The 24,305-nt window shown below is 38.2% G+C and overlaps 1 protein-coding gene across 2 annotated transcripts in view; it reads right to left on the minus strand.

Annotated features, from left to right (window-relative positions):
- Positions 1-2,042: 2,042 nt before the first annotated feature.
- The window catches only part of PHF21B (PHD finger protein 21B), a 172,650-nt gene continuing 150,387 nt past the window's right edge, over positions 2,043-24,305 (minus strand). For both annotated transcript variants that reach the window (XM_087969487.1, XM_087969488.1), the window contains exons 8-13: positions 20,770-20,824; positions 19,165-19,187; positions 16,911-17,069; positions 12,374-12,449; positions 8,678-8,781; positions 2,043-4,899 (exon numbers count right to left, since the gene is read on the minus strand). In XM_087969487.1, coding sequence (XP_087825613.1) covers positions 4,666-4,899; positions 8,678-8,781; positions 12,374-12,449; positions 16,911-17,069; positions 19,165-19,187; positions 20,770-20,824 — 651 coding nt within the window. In that variant the 3' untranslated portion in view covers positions 2,043-4,665. The remainder of the gene's footprint in view (positions 4,900-8,677; positions 8,782-12,373; positions 12,450-16,910; positions 17,070-19,164; positions 19,188-20,769; positions 20,825-24,305) is intronic.

Here is a 24,305-nt window from a genome sequence, read left to right on the forward strand (position 1 = left end):
TCCTAAATTTTCACAGTGGTTGGGAAAATAGCCTCTTCTTCAGAAAGTGTAAATAAACCAATTTGAATCATTTACACTAGAATTTCCCAGTACCTTCAAAGTCTTGGAAACTCCTTGGTGCCCATGTTGATGTAATCTTTAATCATCTTTATTTGTTTAAAAGTGGATTGCAGGAACAGTGAAATGGCATCTCTTTTGAGTCTGTCTACAAACAGATAGTACATTTTATAATCGGGATAATAAAGGAAGCAGATGAAAAGAAAAAGCCTTCTTTCTGATGGGTTGCAGCTTCACTTGGAATAATGCCTTTCTTTGTTGCATAATTTGTTGCCTTTTCATTTTGGTTTGTGTTTCCCTGTAAAATTATTCACCTTTTCGGGCTTCAGTTCCTCACACAATGCTGTTCCTATTGGGGTTTTGGGGCTCCAGTTTGTTCTGTTGGGTGAGGTAGAAGAAGACATCTAAAGTCAAATTTAGCACAAGATTTCAGCCCCGGGGCTGCAATTCAAATAAATGTGATTTTATACAAGATCAGGAGTGCATCATCCTTGGATGCTTTAATTTGTACAAATGGACTTGGGTAAATCATGCCAGGAATAAGCCATATTTTCATGCGGGATTTGGTTATTTTCTTTTGCAAATCCTTTGTATGCATTAACTATATGTTAATAAATAGGAAGCATTTTACGGTACACCACTCTCAATGCACTTTGACTCCTACCTCAAAGTCCTGACAGTTTAAGAAAAAAGAAAGGAAAAATATGTGAACTAGAATTCCTGTAAATTTTTTTAAAATAGAAAAAAATGATTTGTTTTAAATACAGGTAAGTAAATAGCTAACAAAATGAACAGTAATGGTCTTGAATGGAATAAGAAAAAACACACACATCAGGATGCTTTTCTCTGAGCATAATATCCAAAATCTCCATAAATTTCAGAATGTTAGAATTCTCAACCCCTTCTTTTTGTGTGAGTTCACTTGACTTGTAAACAAGTTATTGGCCAACAAAGTGCAGAACAGATTGTAATCACTTTACTTGCTCTCATCTGATCCATTTTAGGCTCCCTTTAAAGCACCTCCAGCTTCTCACTTGGATCATCGGAGAAAATGCTGAAATGGGTGTCAACTACTGAAATTATTTCCAGTCAGGGCCTTTTCTTGAAAGGGCAACACTGACTAAAATTTTCTTTAGTAAGGTTTTGGGGTTGGGTAAAAAGAAAGCCATGGTAAACTCAGCCATGTTCACAATCCTGTGCAATCTAAATATGGCAGAAAATTCAGTATTTCACCCACTGGGAACCTGGTGTTGAAGCCTTTTGAAAAGTTTCAGTTCATCTGAGATTTATTGAGACATCTCAGAAAATCTGTTTTTAATCTTCCTAATGTATAGCCCACCATTTTTTAAAACAAATTTTCCACATCATACCAAAATGTTTATGATGTTTTTTTAATCACTCGTTTAAAGAACCATTTTAACCATATGGAAATGTCCCAGGCTTGAGATATGATTTTTTTAAAGCCTGGAACATTTCTAAAAGTATTGGAATAATGTCCAAATATTTCCAGTAAAGTTAGAACATATGTAAACATAGAGCATTTTGAATTTGAAAGAAAAAGTATATTTTTAATGTGCCAAACTCTTAACAAAGTCTAATTTTACTTTGCAATATTGCAGATTAAAGACATGTTATTTTTGAGATTATTGACATATAGAGAAAACAGCAAAAATCAAATATTAAAGACAACTAAAAGGCATGATAGATTTTGTTTATTACATTTTAAGTGCCTGGTTTATAAAGTTCATTTTTGTATGAATGGTTGTTCATCTGTTGTCACTTCCACTACCTGAAAATGTAGGAGAGTGCAAAGCAAAGTTCATTTAAGGACTGTTAGAGAGAAGATCTTTTTGTCTTAAAGGCTTAAGAAGGAAAAGGTAGAGAACAGTAGTAACAGAAACGATGGCAAAATAATTCTTATTTAAATTACAAGAGAACACATGCAAGGTTGGAAAAATACAAGTACACCTCAGTGACCACACCAGTTTTAAATCTGTCAGTCAAGTTTAATTCATCTTAAAGAAGTAAACTACATTGGTATATTTAAGACAAACAATTTGTTTTCTATGCACACTATCCACGGGACAGTCCCTTTTCCAAAATAACTACTTTTTAAGAGTCCCAGAAAAGCACTTTTTCAGAAAGTTTTCCCAATTTAAAAAAAACAAAACTTTCTATGCTTCCCCCCCACCCTTTATTTTTCTTAAATTCATCTGAGAAGAAAAACATAAAATCCCCAAAACATTTACATTGCAAGCTATGTTCAAATGCATAAATTGATATACCTAACCAATGTATCGCAACTGTATTTTTACTTAGTTCACTTTTGTTCATCAATAAAAGAATATAAAAATCTTGTTCAACAGAGTGTTAAGTGTATTAAAATAGATTTGTATAGTACTGCACAGTTTCTCCCGGAGTTGTGAAAATGGATAAAAGGGCTTGTGTGCTGCCTTCTGTGGGCAGCTTCCGATCCATCAAAAAACAAAACAAAACAAAAAATTAGCTTTTCGGCACAGTATGAGAGGCGAAGGTGAAAAGCCTCACCTGTGGCACACAGAGACAGAGCCTGACTTTTGACAGAGCTGAATTCAGGGCGCCATTGAGGAGGGGGCAGGAGCCGTATTTCTCACTGCCCTTCTTGCAAGGATGACCATTTTAGTTCTCAGGAGCACTTATATTTTTGGCCATGTCTGTGAATCCATAGGCTGCCTTAAAAAAAAATTAAACAGCCCCAATTCCTCTGCTAAAAAAAAGTAAACTTAACCAACGCTATTAAAATACTCTGCTACTTTCAATTTAATCTTTATTATATCCCTCAGAAAAACTTTAAATTTCCCCTTCAACCCTTGAATTCTGAAATTGGAGGCAAAGGAGAAATAGAGCTATAAAATGGGAAAGCCACACTGACCAGAAACTCATTTGCACATCAAAAACTTGAGAGGTTAAGCCTCAAGGCGCTAGCATAGGCTATCTGACCTATACTGGGCCCAGTCTGAGCTTGGTTGCTTCAGGAAGACTAGCTAGTGAAAAGTCAAATGAAATATAGGCAATTTTCTAGCATCTTCTCAAGCTAAAGCTAATGTTTTACACGTGCTCAAATTTAACAAAATTATAAAAAGGTTTTAAAAAAAAGTTTTCACAATCAGATATTCCCACCCCCAAACTCCTGATATATCCAATAAAAGAAATGACCACTTGAGGCAGTTTATTTCCTTTCTTGTAAATTTTAGCAGATAGTTCTGCAAAGTAAGGGAAAACAAAAAACAAACAAACAACATTTTCCCACATTTCCTATTTTACAATAAAAATGCAGTACAAAAGAGTTAAGTTTTTTGGCATATCATTTGTACTGTTTTGATAAAATAAAAAGCAGCAATAATGAATATTATTTGCTTTCTTCCTTCAAAAAAAAAAAAAAGAAAGGAAGGAAGGAAGGGTTCAAAACCAGCCATGTGCTGCAGGATGAGGTAAAAAAAACAATCAAAATGGCAGCCATGAAGTGCAATCAGTACGAAACAGATGAGCTCTGATTGCATTGTCCCAGCTGCCATCTTGCCTTTTTTGACCCTATCTATGGACAGCCCTGAAAAGACCCCCCCCCCAACTAAAAAGATCCAACTGATTAAAATATTTTTTTTCACTACTATCATTGTTAAACCTCGAACAACAGCAGACCCCCCCCCCCAAAAAAACCCATCCCCAATGAGAAAAATACATCAATAGCAAAATAAGTTAAGAGGAGCCGCTGAAATGAAGGGTTTTATACAGGCATTAACTCTTTCAATACTTCAGAACGCATATACAGAAGCCTCAGCATGAAAATACTTCAATATTTCACTAGAAATGGTAAAATTTCATACATTTTTATTTAAATATCTGCAATTATAATACTGAAAAAAAAGATTTGATTTTGAAGGCTCTGAAAGTGTCCACAAATGTAACTTCTCTATAGCCCTGAATGAAGACGACACTTGATCCTTTTTTTTAATTAAAAAAAATCAGGAATCTATGCTAGTTTTTTTTTTTTTTTTTAAGAAAAAGTTACCATTTTTCATTCTCGGTGCCTGTATCTACTATCTATCTGCCCTAGCGCACTAATGGTTTGCTTTTCAACCTATTTTCTCTTCCCAAAGAGCAGCTTCTTTGCACCCCTCTGCATCTTCTAGCAGGCCCCTTCCGCCTGTCCAGGCCGCCCGTCTTCCATCCACGCGGCATCCTTTTCTGCATTAATTACATTAAGGCCAAAGCAACCAAACGAAGGGAAGGGAGGGTTGTAAGCACTGAGATTCCCAGCAATGAAAAAAAAAAGAGAGGAAATAATGACATTGAGCTGCCAAGAAGGGGGGGGGGAACGGGACTCAATGGTGGGATTGTTATTACTATTTTTTCCCCCACACAACTTTCAGTACATGGAAGAAGACCAATGTCACTTTCTTGTTTTCCCAGGTTTTTATTTTTCTGGATGCATCTTTTCTCTCGGTAGGCCTGCATGCACTTAAAGTGTTCTTGCTGGCTGGATTGGTTTCTCTTCTGAAGAAAAGTGTGTTTTTTGTGTGTGGGGGGAAACCCACCAATGGGGGGGGAAGGGGAGGGCAGCCCCCCCCGTCAGTTGTTGCCCTGTGTCGACTGCAAGGGTTGGGGAGCAGCGGCAGCCGAGGCAGCCGATGGTTTGGTCCAGGGGACAGTCAGCAGGGAGGAGGAGGAGGTGGTGGTTGTTGTCATGGTAACCTGAAGCATCTGCTCATTCTGTATCAGTCTAATGAGAGATTTGAGGTGTTCCAGCGATGATTGAACCCCTTTCTGCTGGGCCAACAGGCTGTTTTTGATCTCTAGGCATTTCTGTCAAATTAGAAATGGAAAGACAAGAGTAAGGAATCATGCACAAGAAACGATCAAAGCATCCCTCAGCAAATGGACGCCACGGAGGACTTGCAACTAAGATAGTTGCCCTGCGACATCCTTATGGCTAGAATATCAGTCAGGGCACTTAAAAACAGATTTTCCCTCCTATTTCCTATTTCTTCTTGGTGGCATACCGACATAATTTAATACAGATATTGTTTTCCAAACCAGTTTCACTCTGAAGTAACATACAGTTTATTAAGATCACCTTTATCTAACTTTGACTGATTTCCTCATGAAAAAAGACAGGATAGAAATTCTACAAATAAATAAATGAGCACAACCCGCTCTGGTTATTATTTGAATGGGACAACTGCCGGGATTCTAAAAATGAAAAGTCAAAAAATCATGTATATTATTTTATTATATTTTTATTAAAGAAATTCCTATTGCTCTTGGAGGCTCACATGAAATATACAAAAATCAAAATGTCATAATGACAAATAAAACAAACACAAACTAACATGTAACAAAGAAACCTACACAAAAATAAAGCAATCAGATGGAAAAAGAAAAGTTTGTGGTACAGGTAAACTCAGAGGATACCTCCTGTGAAATTTCAACCATTTCAGGAGGTCAGCAGGGAAGGAGACAACCTGTCTCTACCAGAAATAGTTCCATAGCGCTGGCACCGCCAAAGAAAAGCAGTACCTTCTCACTTCAGCCACCACCAACCTTAATTTCTCAAAAATGTGGGATTTGCAGCAGTTTTCTCCTGGTTATTCTAGTACTGGTGGAGTTCTGCAGGTATCTGGGTGCCAGTCTATAAAAAGTATTATAGGCCAAAAACAGTACTTTAAATTATACCGGGAAATGGATCTGCAGCCAGTGTGGAGTCTACAAAACCAGTATTATATGCTTCCAGTGCCAGGAGCTGAAAAGCACATGGGTTGCATTTTGGACAAGTGAAGTTTTTGAGTGCTCTTTAAAGGCAGCATCAAGCAGTGCATGCTACCAAGGTGGTAATGAGGACATGAATGACTGTAGTCAGGTTCTGCCACATCAGGTAAGATCACAACTAAATCACCAGTGGAAGCTAGCCATGGGTCCCTCTGACCACAACTTCCATCTGCTGTTTAAGCAGGAGTCATGAGTGCAGAAGGTGCCCTCTGATGCGTAGGGCTTACTTGCCAAGGAACAAGTCTAGTGGTGACAGGGAACTCTGATGCATCAGCTGCAACCCTGACTTACTAGAGTTCAGTTTCAGTTTATTATCTCCCATCCAGATCCTGGTTTCAATACCATGAAAGAACTTTGAAACAGGTCCCCTCACAGCCCAGACTTCAATGTATAACTGAGTATCATCAGCACACCAATGATGCTCATTACCAAACCCATCAAATGAGCTTTCTTCACAGCTTCATAAAGATGTTAAGAACCCTGCAGGGCCCCACATATTGCAGTAAACCAGGCAGTCTTCTCTTCAACTACTACAGTAGATTAAAGCCATACATTGAAGAAGAAGCAGAGCCACCACAAAATATTGTTTCCTATCCTCAATACCAGCAGGCTGTCCAACAAAATATCATGGCTGGTGATAGGAAATGTGGCTGAGAGATCCAATTAGAGGGCATATTCCATCCAGGGTTTAACCCAGATCATCCAGGAGAATAACCAGTACCGTCTCCAGTCTGCACCTGGATTTGAATTCAGATTAAAAAGAGTCCTGCTGCTTGTGGGATACTGAGAAGATGATCACCTTTTATCTCATCAACAACCTTCCCTACAAAGACAAGCTAGAGACCAGCCAATAATTCCCAGGATTCTTGGTTCTAGGGATGTCTCTTCAAAAGGGGGTGAAACTTTTTTCAAGCTGCAGATGATTCCTCCCTCCCACAATTGGAGACTTGGCATTGACAATTCCACCTGTTTTCCACACTAGTTGGAATTGGCCAGAAGATTACAAGATTATCTCAGCGCAGCAATGAGTTTGTAACTCTGAGCAAGACCACTGAACAACAGTCTTCCATATAAATTTAATAAATAAATAAATCTGGTCACAAAGACCAGGCAGAAGATTACAAGATTATCTCAGCGCAGCAATGAGTTTGTAACTCTGAGCAAGACCACTGAACAACAGTCTTCCAATATATATAAAATAGAAAAGAAGCAGCAACAATGCTTTGATTCCCTTATCACTATAGTGACATGTTCAGTCAGATTTCTTTTTCGCTTTCTTTATCTAACACTCCAAGTATCATTTCTGGTACTTTTATCTTTCTGAGAGCCATCTTAGATTGGCCATCACAGGGAGGCCACTCAAGGGCAGGAATGTCCAGTGCCCAGTTCACCTCCTACTCCAGTTACTCAGCAGAGATTAAAGAAAACTGCCCACTAGAGAGCTGAGATATTCCACAGGGGCACTAGCCCAGCTTCTTTGTCTTCCCAACCTGATTCCTACCAACCAATTCTCTTGAACCTTCAAGTCCAAATGACTAAGAAAGAGCAAACCTTGTTAGAAGAACAGAATAACAGAGTTGGAAGGGATCTTGAAATCTTCCAGTCCAACTCTCTCCTTAGGCAGGAAACTCCAAACCATTCCAGACAAATGGTGGTCCAATCTTTTCTTTAAAGATCTCCAGTCTTGGAGCATCCACAATGTCTGAAGGCAAATCATGCCATTGATAGCCTCAAAGTCTTTACTCCAGAAGACCACTCTCCACTTATTCACCAGCAGGTCCAAAAATTGGAGGGGGAAGTGTCATCAGTAGCAACAGTATCCAAGCTAACAACCAGGTTCCATCATCACTCAACACCTGTCCCCAAAGCAGCAGAGATAAATGTACAGAGATCAGGAGATCTGTGCTGCAGACTCAAAAAGTCTCCGTTCCCAGGGAAGTCACATGTAAGCCCCAACCCATGCCACTGGAGATGGACCTGCAGCTGGCCAACCCCCTAACACAAACCGCAAACTACCACCTTCCTCCCTCCCAAAAATTCTACCATACATTCATTATCTGACAGCCCTTGGGACATAACAACAACAAAAACATCATCTTTTCCTTATCAGAATCCAGCTGGGAAGGTTAAAAATGGTAATCACATGATTACCCTGGGATGCAGCAACTATCCAAAAACATGCCCGTTGCCAAGGGTCCAAATTTTGATCAAGTGACCGTGGTGATGTTGGGATGATTATAAGGGGGAGGATTAGCCATAAAACGCATTTTTCCAGTGCCATTGCTGAACCATTGCTAAAGAAACAGCTGTAAATGGAGGTATACAAAGTATAATCTGCTTAGTAGACAGACCAGCAAGAAGCCAGAACTTTAAGGTTAGAAAAGGAAAATGTGTATGTGTTTTAAAGAAGTATTTTACAGCCAAGTAATCCTCAATGGCCTGTTGGTGGAGTAACCAGAATGACTGGCAAAAAGTCTCTTTTTTTTTAACCTGCTAGCAATGCAGCATTTGCTCTAATGATTGGCATCTGCTTAGATTCAGACAAGTGAAATATTGTTACAGGGATCATGCTTTGAATGATGAGGAGAAGCTGTAAAGAAGTCAATGGTGAAAATGAAACGCCTAATAATGACCTAATGGGGCTTAAAGGACAATTGACTATAATGTCTTGCAAAGTCTTGTTTTCTTAAAATTGCTCTTGAAGGAGCACTGTCTTTGGCTACCATCTTCTAGCTCGCCTGAAATTCTGAGAAACCTTCCCATTTATCTCTGTCTCCTGTGGGCCTTGAGATAAGAAACAAGCTGGGAATTATACCTTCATTGCATTATTAAGAAAGCATTCTTTTTCCTCCAGCTGTCTGTGTTCTCCTCTTAATTCACTGCTCCTCTTTAATAGCCTCCTCTTCTCTTCTTCTTTGACTGAAAAAGACACAAACAGAAGCAATGAAGATAATGACACTTTCTACCAAACACAGCAGATAAGTCAAATGCATCTGGAAAGAACTGGACAGGTCCTTGGGACAGCAACTAGGGGTGATGCAGAAGAGGCAATGGCCTTCCCCACTTCAACAAGATCTTCCTTCACTCAAGGCCATGTCACATGGCTTGCAGCTTTTCTACCTGACATAGTTTTTGTGTATTAGACAAAGACTATCTCCAATGGGCCAGCCAGCCAAGATAGAAGAGTAGTCCCATCCTCCAAAATTGTCCCAGAGAAGAATGAGTGTTGTTCTGGAGAAGGGACGAGGCTGGAGTTCTGCCCAAAGAGAAATGATTCTACCACAGGTAAAGAAGCTCAGCTAATTACTTATATGGTGTCAATCTGCTCAGCTTTTCAATATGGCTAGAAGCTAATTACTATTTAGGGTGTGTCACGTTTTTCAACTTTCAATTTCCAAACATCAGGGGTGCTCAAAAGTTGTGACTTGCCTTGGGGATTGTAAAGATATTTTGGTTACTTTAATATAATTTAGATGTGCTTGGTAAGTAACTACATAAATATCATAACTTTTTAACATTTTATTTGTGTCAATTTGCTCAGCTTTTCAATATGGCTGGAAGCCCAACAATATGATAGGAACAAGCAAATGTCAGCACCGATCTCAATCCAGTGCCCGCTTTGCATGCAGACATGATCCAGACAATATACTCCAGATATACACTGCTCAAAAAAATAAAGGGAACACAAAAATAAGACATCCTAGATCTGAATGAATGAAATATTCTTATTAAATACTTTGTTCATTACATAGTTGAATGTGCTGACAACAAAATCACAAAAAAATTATCAATGGAAATAAAATTTAGCAACCCACGGAGGTCTGGATTTGGAGTTACACTCAAAATTAAATTGGAAAAAAACACTACAGGCTGATCCAACTTTGATGTAATATCCTTAAAACAAGTCAAAATGAGGCTCAGTAGTGTGTGTGACCTCCATGTGCCTGTATGACCTCACTACAACGCCTGGGCATGCTCCTGATGAGGTGGCGGATGGTCTCCTGAGGGATCTCCGCCCACACCTGGACTAAAGCATCCCCCAACTCCTGGACAGTCTGTGGTGCAACGTGGCGTTGGTGGATGGAGCGAGACATGATGTCCCAGATGTGCTCAATTGGATTCAGGTCTTGGGAACGGGCCATAGCATCAATGCCTTTGTCTTGCAGGAACTGCTGACACACTCCAGCCACATGAGGTCTAGCATTGTCTTGCATTAGGAGGAACCCAGGGCCAACCGCACCAGCATATGGTCTCCCAAGGGGTCTAAGGATCTCATCTCGGTACCTAATGGCAGTCAGGCTACCTCTGGCGAGCACATGGAGGACTGTGCGGCCCCCTAAAGAAATGCCACCCCACAACATTACTGACCCACTGCCAAACCGGTCATGCTGGAGATGTTGCAGGCAGCAGAATGTTCTCCACAGCGTCTCCAGACCCTGTCACGTCTGTCACATGTGCTCAGTGTGAACCTGCTTTCATCTGTGAAGAGCACAGGGCGCCAGTGGCGAATTTGCCAATCTTGGTGTTCTCTGGCAAATGCCAAACGTCCTGCACAGTGTTGGGCTGTAAGCACAACCCCCACCTGTGGACGTCAGGCCCTCATACCACCCTCATGGAGTCTGTTTCTGACTGTTTGAGCAGCCACATGCACATTTGTAGCCCGCTGGAGGTCATTTTGCAGGGCTCTGGCAGTGCTCCTCCTGTCCCTCCTTGCACAAAGGCGGAGGTGGCGGTCCTGATGCTGGGTTGTTGCCCTCCTACGGCCTCCTCCACGTCTCCTGATGTACTGGCCTGTCTCCTGGCAGCGCCTCCATGCTCTGGACACTACGCTGACAGACACAGCAAACCTTCTTGCCACAGCTCGCATTGATGTGCCATCCTGGATGAGCTGCACTACCTGAGCCACTTGTGTGGGTTGTAGACTCCGTCTCATGCTAACACTAGAGTGACAGCACCACCAGCATTCAAAAGTGACCAAACCATCAGCCAGAAAGCATAGGAACTGAGAAGTGGTCTGTGGTCACCACCTGCAGAACCACTCCTTTATTGGGGATGTCTTGCTAACTGCCTATGCTTTCCACCTGTTGTCTATTCCATTTGCACAACAGCAGGTGAAATTGATTGTCAATCAGTGTTGCTACCTAAGTGGACAGTTTGATTTCACAGAAGTGTGATTGACTTGGAGTTACAATGTATTGTTTAAGTGTTCCCTTTATTTTTTTGAGCAGTGTATAAGAGTCTATATAAACAAGATTCTTAAATCCTTCAATTAATTCACATTTTTTTCTCATACAATTCAGTGGCTGCAATGAGATTAACAAGATAATACAAAGAAGTCCTCACTTACCAGCTGCAGTTAGGACTGGGGACATTGTCAGTAAGCGGCATGGTCATTAAGTGAAATATCATAGCAGCAAGCCCAAATCACAGTAGTATAGCACTTAGACTTATATACCACTTCACAGTGCTTTACAGCTCTCTCTAAGCAGTTTGCAGAGTCAGCCTATTGTCCCCAACAGTCTGGGTCCTCATTTTACCCACCACGGAAGGCTTACTCAACCTTGAGCCTAGTGATTCAAACTGCCATTTTGCAGGCAGCCGGCAGTCAACAGAAGTAGCCTGCAGTACTGTGTTCTAACCACTGTACCACATGGCTCATAACTTTAGTTCTGCCAAGATTGTTAATCACAATTCACCCACAGGCATTAAGTGCAGCATCACTTTTCTTATCAGAAGCCAGCTGGAAAGCTTGCAGATGTTGATCATGTGACTGTGGGATGCTGCAACCATCACAAATGTGTGCCAGTTGCCAACAGCCTGAATCACAATCATACAACCACAGGGATGCTGCAACAGTCCCATGTTCAAAGGTCGATCATCAATCAACTTTTCAGCATCATCCTAATTTTGAATGATCAATAAATGGAGTAGTTCTGAAGCGAGGACCACTTGTACTGTATAATGTTCCATTCCATAGTTGGCAAAGAGATTTCCCAATTTCAGGCCACTGACTGATTGATCTATACCAGGGTGTCACACTCGCATCATCATTTCATCGTGACACGACTTTTTCCCTTCGCTAAACTGGGCATGGGCGTGGCTTGTGTGTGATGCATCTGGCCCACAGGCTATGAGTTTGACACCCCTGATCTATACATTTATATGCTGTCACCTTTTAGGATTCTAAAAAAGTCTAGAAAGTGCAAAAGACGTGAGAATTAAGGTAAAAACGAGTAAAACATGTTTTCAAATAAATACGTTAGGAAGACATCTGAATTCATCCACTGTCTGTCTGTCTCTCTCTCTCTCTCTCTCTCAAAATAGTTTTGTCTCCAGTGTAAATTGTATTAAGAACAGCTGTTGGATAAAGTTCTTGTCTGACCATTCCTGTTACATTTAGATGGGCACATGCCTTCAGAGTAGCTTGCAATCCACCCCTGGGGTGACTTCAATTTTCAAGCTGCTGACATTTGAGAACCTCTATCTAATAATCAATCACTTCAGCACATACCTGTTTTATGAGTAACGTATGATTGCACCACAGCCAGAGTTCCAGACCAGGGGACATTGTCATCTTTCTTTAACACCTACAGGTTTCAGATAATAACAGCTTTCAGCAATTCAAGGACACAGCTAGGACACAATATTTGTGAGCACCTCATCATCTCCTCCCCTCAGTTTTCTTAATCAAAAGTTGGTCATATCAGAAATACCCAACAGGTACACAACATTGGCTCAAGTGGTTTGCAAAATAAGAATTCATGGGAGATCTTATGGAAAAAATGTAAAAACTCTCTTTTCCTCTTTTATTATGGAGAATAGGAAAATGTCCTCTGTTTTATCCATCTAGTAAATATCTCCCCAAGCCACTCAAACTGGTTGCCAGCCACCATATATGCAGTGCCCAAACTGCATAAAGACATTTAACATGTCTGTGTTGACAATGAAATCATAACCACTAAAGGTATATTTTGCCTTGTCTCAAGAGAAAATCTGCTTCAATAAAATCTGCTTCCTAAGAGATCTGTAAGAAGCGTGCATGTGCACAATCGTGCCTACTGTCCCTGTCCTATTGTCCCCATTTATTCATACCTGTTTCCTGTATTCTTATTCATGTTTATACTTATTCCTATTATCTTGTAAGCGATTGCCAAATAAAATAAATAAATAAAGAAGTAAATCTGGGAATGATAATCTCTCCTCGGATATCCCTGTGAGAAGCAGAGAGCCTAAAAAACAGTTGGAATCTCTCATGCAAATTTTATTTCCCACACAGGTAGTCCCCAAGTTATGTCATGTGACCGAGCCAACTTTATGACCTTTTATGGCAGTTGTTAAGTGAACAGCACAGTTATTATGAGAACCAGGGGTTTACTATGGATGTGATTTTGCCTCAAAATGGAAGCAATGCTGGGTTGTTTTTTTTTGCAAAACTGTCATAAAACAGAGTAATGTGATGTTGCAGGATGTTGCAAAGGTCAATAAATGCAGCTCAGTTGCCGAATGCCTGAAGTGCTGTCATTTGACCTAGAGTGGGAAACTGTTGGAACTTCAAATGTGGATCATAAGTACCCCCGAAGTAAAGCCATTGGAACTTTGAATAGTCACTAAGTGATCGGTTGTAAGTCGGGGAGTACCTGGATTCTCCATGGGGAAAACTTAAATTTCTATAATTCAAGAAAGGTATAAGAGAATATTTATTATTTATTTATTTGGTAAATTTATGCAGCCACCCATTTCTCTCATTTCATATCTATATTGAATATAATACAATATATGTAATACTCCCACACTTGGAGATATCCCCTGTCTTAAAATCAGTGAGGGATTCACAATGACTGTATATCTTTTAAGTACCTGCTAAAAGTGTTTAAGATCTAAGATTTCTCTGCAGGAATGTTGTGTCTTGGATTTTAAAAGAGCTGATTTTAATAAACTCAGAGAGAACTTGGGAAAGATTCCATGGATGAAAATCCTAAAGGGGAAAACAACTCAAGAATCTTGGGAAACTCTAAAAAGTATAATCATAGAAGCCCAGACCAGCACAATACCACTGAGAAAGGAAAACAAGAAATCCAAGAAAAAACCAGCATGGCTACACAAAGATCTCTCTGGCAAATTGAAAGAAAAAAAGGAAAAGTACAAAAAATTGAAAGAAGGACATACAACTAAGACAGAATATCAGCAGATAGCCAGAATCTGCAAAGACGAAGTCAGGATAGCAAAGGCTCAGAATGAACAAAGACTTGCAACAAAAGTCAAAGATAATTAAAAAAAAATTTCTTCCAATATATAAATAACAAGAAAAAAATCAAGGAAACAGTCAGTCCACTAAAGAGAGAAGATGGCAAGGAAGTAACAGGCAACAGAGAGAAAGCAGAACTGCTTAACTCATTCTTTGCCTCTGTCTTCACGCAAAAAGAAACTATAGCTCAACCCACCAAAAACATAACTGTAAAAGACAGACCAGAAATAAAAGTTAAAATAAGCAAAAAAATAGTAAGAGAACACCTGTCTGATCTTGATGAACACAAATCACCGGGGGCTGATGGATTACATCCCAGAGTTTTAAAGGAGCTGGCAGAGGTCATCTCAGAACCACTGCACCATTTCTTTCAAAAATCCTGGAGCACTGGGGAACTACCAGAGGACTGGAAAAGAGCTGATGTGGTTCCCATCTTCAAAAAAGGAAAAAAAACCAGACCCAGGAAACTATAGATCAATCAGCCTAACGTCAATACAGGGAAGATACTGGAAAGGATAATAAAAAACAGATCTGCCAACGTCTAGAAACAAGTAATAACTAGCAGTCAGCACTGGTTTGTTAAGAACAGATCATGCCAGATCAATCTTATTTCATTCTTCAACAAAGTGACTAAATTAGTAGACCAGCAAAATACTGTGGACATAATATATTTAGATTTCAGCAAGGCATTTGACAAAGTAGACCACAACCTACTTCTTAGTAAGCTAGAAAAAAGTGGAATAGATAGCACCACCACTAGATGGACTCACAACTGGCTGACAAACCGTACTCAATGAGTAGTCCTTAATGGGTCTAAGTCTACATGGAAGTAAGTAAGCAGTGGAATGCCACAAGGTTCTGTCTTAGGCCCAGGACTCTTCAATATCTTCATTAGCGACTTAGATGAGGGAATAGAAGGGGAACTTACCAAATTTGCAGATGATACTAAGTTGGCAAGAATAGCTAACAACCAAGAAGATAGGCTCAAGATCCAGATGGATCTTGACAGACTAGAACACTGGGCTGTATCTAACAAAATGAAATTCAATGTAGAGAAAAGTAAAGTCCTACACTTAGGCAAGAAAAACCAAAAGTACACATATAGACTGGGTGAAACCAGGCTCAAAAGCAGTAACTGTGAGTCTTAGTGGACAACCAGCTAAATATGAGCCAGCAGTGTGCAGCAGCAGTCAAAAAGCTAATGCAATCCTAAATTGTATTAACAGAGGGATACAATCAAGATCAAAGGAGGTACTAATACCACTCTATAAAGCTTTAGTAAGACCACATCCAGTTTTGGTCACCACATTATAAAAAAGATGTTGAGACTCTAGAAAAAGTACAGAAAAGAGCAACCAGAATTAGGGGACTGAAGGGTAAAACATACAGCGAACAGTTGCAGGAACTGGGCTTGGCTAGTCTAGTAAAGAGAAGGACCAGGGGAGACATGATAGAGGTCTTCCAATATTTGAGGGGCTGCCACAGAGAGGAAGGGGTCAAGCTATTTTCTAAAGCACCTGTAGGCCAGACAAGGAATAATGGATGGAAACTGAACAAGGAGAGATTCAACCTGGAAATAAGGAGAAACTTTCTGACAGTGAGAACAATCAACCAATGGAACAGAAGTTGCCCTCAGAAGTTGTGGGAGCGCCATCACTTGAGACTTTCAAGAAGAGATTGGACTGTCATTTATCAGAAATGGTGTAGGGTCTCCTGCTTGGGCAGGGGGTTGGACTAGATGACCTACAAGGCCCCTTCCAACTCTGATTATCTGTTATCTGTTACTGTTATCTGTCTTTGTTATTTTTTTCTATTTTTCAACTCGAATATATAATTTTCAATTTTTGTTCTATACTTTAAAATAATCTACCAATATATTAAATCAGCAAATAAATGAGGGAGATTCTTTTTTTCACTACTTTGATTGTGGCAAACATTTTGCAGGTCTGTCTTGATTTATTTATTATATTTAGGAACTGGCCATATCTTGACAGAGAGAGGCCTTATTATTTAATAATCATATCTGAAATGGCCATGGGAGTAGCTGTCCAAAAAATCAAGACAGTGGATGTAATGATGCAATTGAAGTGCCTTTTTAATAATATGCATTTGAAAAGGATTTTGGTAAGTACCAGGTAATGGAAATTGCTGTACTAAAGATGTTATCCCACAGAAGAACGATCTAGAATTTCTTGAAGGAAGAAATATTATCACCTTTTCTATCACACAATACTTTGGTTTTTACATTCAGTATGACAATAATTCTAGAGTAAATAAATCCTAAAAAAATTCTGAAAAAAAAAAAAAGCAGGCATACTTCAGAAACAAATGTTTATGCCCAATCTGTAGAAAGAAGAAAAGTGATTATTTATTTTGCACAACAGCTGATAGAATGAACAAGATATGGAAAATATTTTGCAAATTATAATGTGCAAAAAGTTTTAAGTCTTCATTGGTTCTAAGTGGAAACATCCCATTTTTGAGGCTGACTTCCTTGTTTCGAGCAAGTAGCAGCCACCTTCTGGATTTTGGAATGGGATTTTCTGATCATATTGACAGTCTGGTGGCTAAACAGCTCTGTTTTCAACTCCAAATACTGTTTCAACTGAAGATATGAAACATCAGTCTTCATAGGAATCTTATAATGGGAGCATGGCTATTGAGGTCATAATTTATCCTCAAACGAGAAAGAAAGTTGTTGTGGAAAAGATGAATATATCATACAACTCTATCTTATCAAAATTAAACAGAGTTCACATCTCAGAGATTCTTTGTTTAGTACCTGCAGTGCCAAGTAGCTTACCTTTTCTTGGCACTTGGGACAGACCCATGCTCCTTTAGGAACGCTCTTCAAGGGAGGATCCAAGCAGCTGAGGTGATAGGCCCTGGAGCATGTTCCACAAGGTTGTAAGTTGGCACCATGCTTGCATGCTGAACAGTATTCCTCATGGCTGACCTCATTCTGAAACATGGCAAGGGTAAAGTTGAAGCAGTTCCTCAAAAACAGAAATAGTTTTTTGGGGGCCCCGCATTTTACTAAACAAGCATTAATTAGGCCACCATATCCCTCAACATTTCACCAGTACGCTTGTTTATTCATGAGGGGTCCTTGATGCTCTCTGAGCTGGATTGTTTTCTTGCAGATGTTACTGCTAGCCCTGATGATGTTACCTAGTTTGGGTAACTGCAAGAAAACAACCTAGCTCAGAGAGCATCAAGCACCTCTCATGTCAATCCTGAGCTACAAATATTCTCCTTTATTAGTACTTGTTTATTCACAAGCTTTCCTCCAAGGATCACATCAAAGATCACTAATTATCACTATGCCTTGCAACTAAATATGAATGTCTTGAGGCAGGTGTTCATTATTCTGAGGAACAGGGAGTGAAAGCCACTACAGGTGGCTCCCTTGAAGACATACAAGTCTGGGGAAGCCAGTGTCACTTAATAAGTGGAGCAAGAAAGTTAGTAAAATGGGGCAAAACTCACTTAACAAAAGAAATTTGGGGGTCAATTGTGTACACTGAAGGTTCCCAGTAACATAGCTGCTTTAATGGTTCAAAGAAGTGTGATTTGTTCATGGCAACATACTCTGCAAATGCCTGTATCTCTCAGATGCTTTACTCAAGGAAGGAATCTGGTGGTCCTGATTGACAACGCAATGAAAATGCCAATTTAGTCCACAACAGCTGTGAAAGATAGAAATTACACACTTGGAATTGTGATGAAATTAATCAAAAATAGAATTGCCTCTGTTGCATTGTCCTAATATATATAGAATATTAATCATCTATCTCAAAATGACAACTTTAAATAATTTTCTTTAAAAAAAATCTTTGCTTCTCAGAATGATAAAGGAACTGAAAAAAAAACCATATCAGAATGGAAAGGCTGCAGCATTACAGTTTGATTAAAGATTTATTTATTTATTTATTTATTTATTTGATTTTCAAGGCTGCTTGACTCTGAAAATACACTGGGCAATTGCAGCATTTTAAATATATAATTTAAAAATACAGTTAAAAACCTATGTGCCCAAATTAAGCAGGACAAGATACAAAAGTCTGCAAGCAACATCAAATTATCCAGAGTCTTATATGTACATAAAGATAATGGACAGTGTTGATCTTTCTTTCTCCTAATAGTCATCCAGGGAAAAGGACTGAAGCTTCAAGGCCGACCAAACTGAATTAAACTCCTATTTCATGGATGCACTTACAACAAAATATCAGAAGAAAAGTGTAATTGTAAGGCCGGGAATAGCAAATGTCTTCTTATTTATCTTTGCAAGCCACTAAGGGAGCTTTTTGGAGATTGAAGCCTGAAATATAAATGCTGAAAAAATAACCACAGTATCTCAAAATAGTGTGTCAAATTAAATTGCTTTGCTAATCTACGGGCAACGAATAATTACTACTAGGAGAATTAAAAATCTATTAACTTTTGAATTCATATATTTTGCAGTTCAGAATAAATGTGACTTATTGACTTATTGAAATGAGACTAATTTGGCTTTTGGTTTTTATAGAAAGATAAACATGTTTTTTATTATAGAAAAGATTTTATGAATTTACTGTTTTGTTTTAGATTTAGGCAAGTTGTGATTCACACTAAAACCATCAGTTACATGGAACATCCAAATAAGACTGAATAAACCACCTCTGTCTTCCTGAAACGGTAACACAACCTCTTGCAATCCAACTTCAGACGCTGCCCTTAATCTGCCTATGCTGAAGTAGTGACTAAATTCTGGAAAATCCAAGATCTATAATAGTGTTTTTCAATTTTTGCAACTTTCAGATGTGTGAACTTCAACTCCCAGAATTCCCCAGAGGAGGAGGAGGAGGAATCCAATCTAATGTAGCCCTTGGTCCTGTCCATTTTATGAAGCTTTTCCCACGTCATGATGCTGCGAAAAGCCCAGGTGGCTCTTGAGTCAATGGAAGGTGTGGATCATGGCAGTAAGGAAAGTATGTTGCAGGACTCACATATAAATTACTCTTTGCAGAAAAACATGCTATGATTGAAACAGTTCGTAGTAATGGACAAAAACATACCTTCCAACATGGATCCTCATTGGCTGGCATTGTGAGGAAGGGCAAAGACAGGTTAGTAGAAGTGAGGTTAGATTTGCAGCTTAATGGGTGGCAGTTAAATGATGATCCAAATGTATTATACAAAATTGCAATCGATACAAAGATATTTACAATCAACTCAACTTGCAATTTCTTTGATTTTCATTTTTCCATACGTAAGGGTGTTTTTCCAACTTAGCAACTTTAAGATGTGTGGACTTCAACTTCCAGAATTAATCAATCAGTGTGAAAAACACTGATGTACAATCTCCATTTTTGTATGATTCCTATTTTGGAACCATGGCAATTGCTTAATGAATTGCTCAAATACTCAGTAACCATCCATAAAAATAACAGGTATAGGTTGATCAGCCAGGGCTATGAAAGATAGCAATAGCAACAGCACTTAAGTATACTTCATATACTGCTTCACAGTGCTTTGCAGTCCTCTCTAAGTGGTTTACAGAGCCAGCATATTGCCCCTAACAATCCGGATCCTCATTTTACCGACCTCGGAAGGATGGAAGGCTGAGTCAACCTTGAGCCAACCAGAATTGAATTGCTGGCAGTGGGCAGAATTAGCCTGCAAGCTCAGAGATCAATGTCTTTTCTCAAAAAGTTTAGTAGAAGAAATGAGAAATGTGGCAATGTATAAAGTAAGATATATAAAATCTCCTGAAACACTAGAGGAATAAGCACCCCATTCTGGAAGCATTTGTCCATGTTAGGCACAAGATTAGTTCCACTTGAATAACACCAAAGTTATACCTTCAAAAAACTGAAGGTAACAACAAAGAATTGAAGATTTGATGGTAACAAAAAAACTAACAACTGTGTGTTTGTGATACAGTCTTTAATACAGACTTTAGCAACTGCCTCATTTAGCAACAGTTCAAAGTTAGGATAGTGATGAAAAAATAAACTTGGTGACCAATCCTCACATTTAAGCAAATCTTCGTAGGTAAGCAAAATTGAAGGGACTGTAAGCACAGTTGTGGGTTTATTTAGCGACCATTTCACTTAGTAACCAAGTTGAGCATCCCAGTTGTGGTCACTAAGCAAGGATTACCTGAGCTAGGGTTCTGTTTTCTTTCTAAATTTGTGGGTTTGTCTTTTTTGCTCTTGCTAAATAATTTCATAACTTTCTACTAGAAGCCAAAATTATAGTTTATAGTACAATTGCAATACAGCTAGGTATTACTAATGGTATGATATCTACAATACATACTTCCTAACAAGAAATTGCAAAACTTATTCAAACAATGTTATTAGAGTAAAACAAGAACTACCAGTTTTTTTAAAAAAAACATTTTTAAGATTACTAACTTTTGCTATAATATAAATTTTCACGTTTAGGGATCAAGTGTCAGATATACAGCAACGCAGCTATATTCCCAAGTAAAATTTCATAACAAGCCCTTCAAATCTATTTTCTCTTGTCCCAAGTTTGTGGTTTCTGCTAGATTTCGATCTTTCTGAAATCTAACAGCACATGGGTTACAAGCAGGAGACACTAGAATTTACAAGAACTATTTTATTCATGTGTTTGGCGTGCTGATCTTCCATTCAATAACTTGAAGAGCTTACCTCTTGTGGAGAGGAAAAAAGGGTTGTTCAAATAATTTGATGCAAGGCGTTTCCGCTGAAAAAGAAGAAAAAGTCCATATTTATACGAATGGTAGCTCTTGCATCGATTTCTGAAAAATCGAAGTAGTTTTCTTCTAAAGAATTTAACCCAAAACTTAAATATATAGCATCATTAACATATATATGTTTGTGAAAAAGAATGAATATTTGTGACGTATTGTATTTTTTTAAAGTTTAGTCGATTAGTTTGAATCAACGTGTGAGCAATATTGTGGTTGTGCAGTAACTGGGTCAAATTTCTTTTGGGAATGACTCATGGGCCCTCAGGGGCTTTCTTCTCCTTGAGATAAGGAGACACTGTAGGACCTTTAGTTCAGTTGAGAATATCAATATCCACAGGATGGAAGTTGGTGAAGAGACAAGATGGTCTGTACACAAAAGGAGTGGGACTGGTATCATGATAACATGTTTGCCATCTTGCCCATTCTGGCACTTCCCCAGAGATACTTTGACAGAAAACATCTCCAAATTTCATTCCCTTAAGAGTCAGGGTCCCAGATTTTGGACACATTCTTTAAGTTAGCCTGTTTGAGGCACCTTGGTTCAAAAACTGTTGCCCTATAGTGGATCATATTGCCCAGTTAAAGATCATGACAATGAGAGTTTTAATAGTATATAGATTCCTGTATTGTTTTTTTCCTAATCAAAAACATTGCTTCCCTTTCAATAAAACGTTGTACATTTTAAATATATATCTTTTTTGTTCTATTAGTTGACAAATTTAGCCTGACTTTAAATTTATTCATGGCCTAATTGCTCATGTGCTAATTGCAGGAACTGAAATGAAATCTAATGAATCTAAAACCATAAATTTACTTTGTTTCCTGTTCTAGGAATGACCCCATTGTATAAATCTTTTAAATAATGTAGTCCTCTCATTTCCTAATAGTGGGTGCTGTCTAATTTTATCTTCATCATAAAAGGGATGATGAAATAAAAGGGCTAAAGGATAATGGGGGTGGAGTTGATAAGCCAGTCTTTTCTAAATGTTAATTTTTTTTGGAGAAACAGACTTTGAATATGTTACAGATCTTTATGTATGTTTTTGGACAAATGAAGTGCCCTAATTTTTGCTACTGGCATACTTCTAAATTCTTTGCTTAACCTAAGTGTTAATTCTTGTGACTTTATCAAGCCAAAATATTGTTAATCATAGCAAGAGTTAATATTTTGAATTTCAAGGTCTCCTTCAATAGTGTTTTTATAGACGATCTTTGAATTTATTCTTGCTTTTTTCTATTATTTATCATTTATTTATTTTTCAAATTTTTGATACCCATCTTTTGGTTCGGAGACTCTTACTAATTACTTCTTGACATTATTTTTCAGGTGTATTTACTCAGTGTTTGTTTGGAAGAGATATAGGAACTGAAGAAGTAGTGACATTTTTACTTCTTTCATTTCCTTAAGTGAGTAATTAATTAATGCTTTATGTTCAGTTGAAATAATTTGCCATTTTGCGCAATGGGTGTTGGATCACTGATATTAACAGTCTGGTCCAGTAACTTTTTCTAATTATAGAGCAAGAACAGGAAAAAAACCAATTTCAAATTAAGCAATTAGCTATTAAGAATTGCCCACGAGATCAAATTGTAAGTTAAATAGCCACAAAATGCCTGGAATGTCACTATTACTTTATCAGTATCGCTAAAAAGAAATAAATCAAAGATACTAACTGAGTAAGTGCTAAACAGCTGACTCTAATTTATTTAAGGCTACTTCTGGTAGCCAACAGCATTTCCTCATGAGGAGTTTTGTAGATATCTCTCTCTTGGGGATTAGTGAGGGGACATTTATGTCCCACTTCTTTCCTGCTTTGCCTTAAATTAGCCAAAAAAAATAATGCAACAGATAGGGTCAGCTTTATTCTTCTGTTTATTAAACATACATAAAATAGTTGCAACCTAAAAAAAATTCTCAGATACCAGATCATCCTTAATTTAGAATAGGGCTGTCAAACTCCCGGCCCACATGCTGACCACGCCCACATCCAGTTTAGTGAAGAGGTAAAAAGTCCCGATATGTCATGTGACGATGACGTCGCCATGACGGTGTGAGTTTATCATCCCTGATTTAGAAACTAATGATATGATTTAGAAGCCAATGATAGAATGATACACGAAGCAAAGCTTCTTAGCCAAGAAAGTTTAATAAATAAATCTAACCCCCAAAATCATCTGCAACTTTAGACATAATAAATACATTCAGAGAAAAAGAACAATTCAAAACAATTTTCTCCCCACTTCTTATCATTTTTCCTTTGTGTCAAATTTGTTACTACTGTACTGAGATAAGTTTCCTGAACTGGAGGTATTTTTTAAGTTAAAGAATGGAATAAGCAAATAAGATTGTTTCCACATTTAAATATCATCAATTCTTTCTCCAACCTTGTACCAGAACTGTGAGCAGAGAATATGTAAATAATGCATTTCGAAATCTCTACTTTTTTCGGAAAAACGAAACCATCCCTGTTTCGCAGGTAGGTATCACCTACCATGAAGGTGATACTTTCAACCCTCATGAAGACCAGCTGGTGTTCAACTCAGATCTCAATCAGCAGTATAAACAAAACATAAATTTGGTGATGCTTGCCATGCTTTCGGTTCAAAAACAAATTAGGACCATCAGTCAGAAGTATTTTGGTCCAGCCCATAAACGAGATTTAAATTCTTGCTGATCTGGAAAATGCCCAGTCTTTCAGGGAGCTGGACCAGGGGAGAAAAGGGTTCTTTTGAAGTTACAATCCTGACTAGAGTCAACATTTTGAGTCAGAAAATAAACCTTCTTCAGCATGTTCAGCAGTCTCCAATGGGATTAGAGCTCTGCGAGATGCGAGAATAGTCATCTCTGCTCAAACTGTGGTTGGCACCTTTGAAAGGAGACTAAGCTCACATAATTCTTTTACTAATTACTTTCGGAAATTGCTTGTTAACTGCTTTTTAGCTATTAGGAATCTTTGGATTGACAAGTGTGAAAACACAAGGTGAGTTTCCTTCAATCCTTTATGAAAGAAGCTTTTAAATACAGTTTTAAAGACTTTGTCTTATGGAATAAACATCAAAAGGATGATTAAAACTTCATGTTTATAAAATTATAAAATTATTTGATTTTTAAAAAATGATGACAGGAAGGAACTTTGAAGGTTGGACACTAGAGGGAAATGGAAGAAACTAAAGATTATAGAAGAACATATACATAGGACTTACTAACATAGAATGGAAGAAAAATATGTTAACATTCAACAAACTGAAAATTATTTTAAACAATGCATCCTGAAATTAATTTTAAGAGTGTCTGCCTCTATAGATAGACTGTGTTTAAAAGTTGTGGAAGAAGAACAGGTTTTACAGGACTAAATTGTGACTGATCTGAAAGTGGATTTAAAAGTGACAAGCTACATGAATAGAATATACATACATAGAAAATACATAGTACATACATAGAAAAAGATGCTAGGCTGGACTTATAAAAGAAAC

Source organism: Notechis scutatus, chromosome 6, assembly GCF_049901735.1.
Source record: "Notechis scutatus isolate UNSWTSFEM ecotype Mainland chromosome 6, rNotScu1.2, whole genome shotgun sequence".
NCBI classification, from domain to species: domain Eukaryota; kingdom Metazoa; phylum Chordata; class Lepidosauria; order Squamata; family Elapidae; genus Notechis; species Notechis scutatus.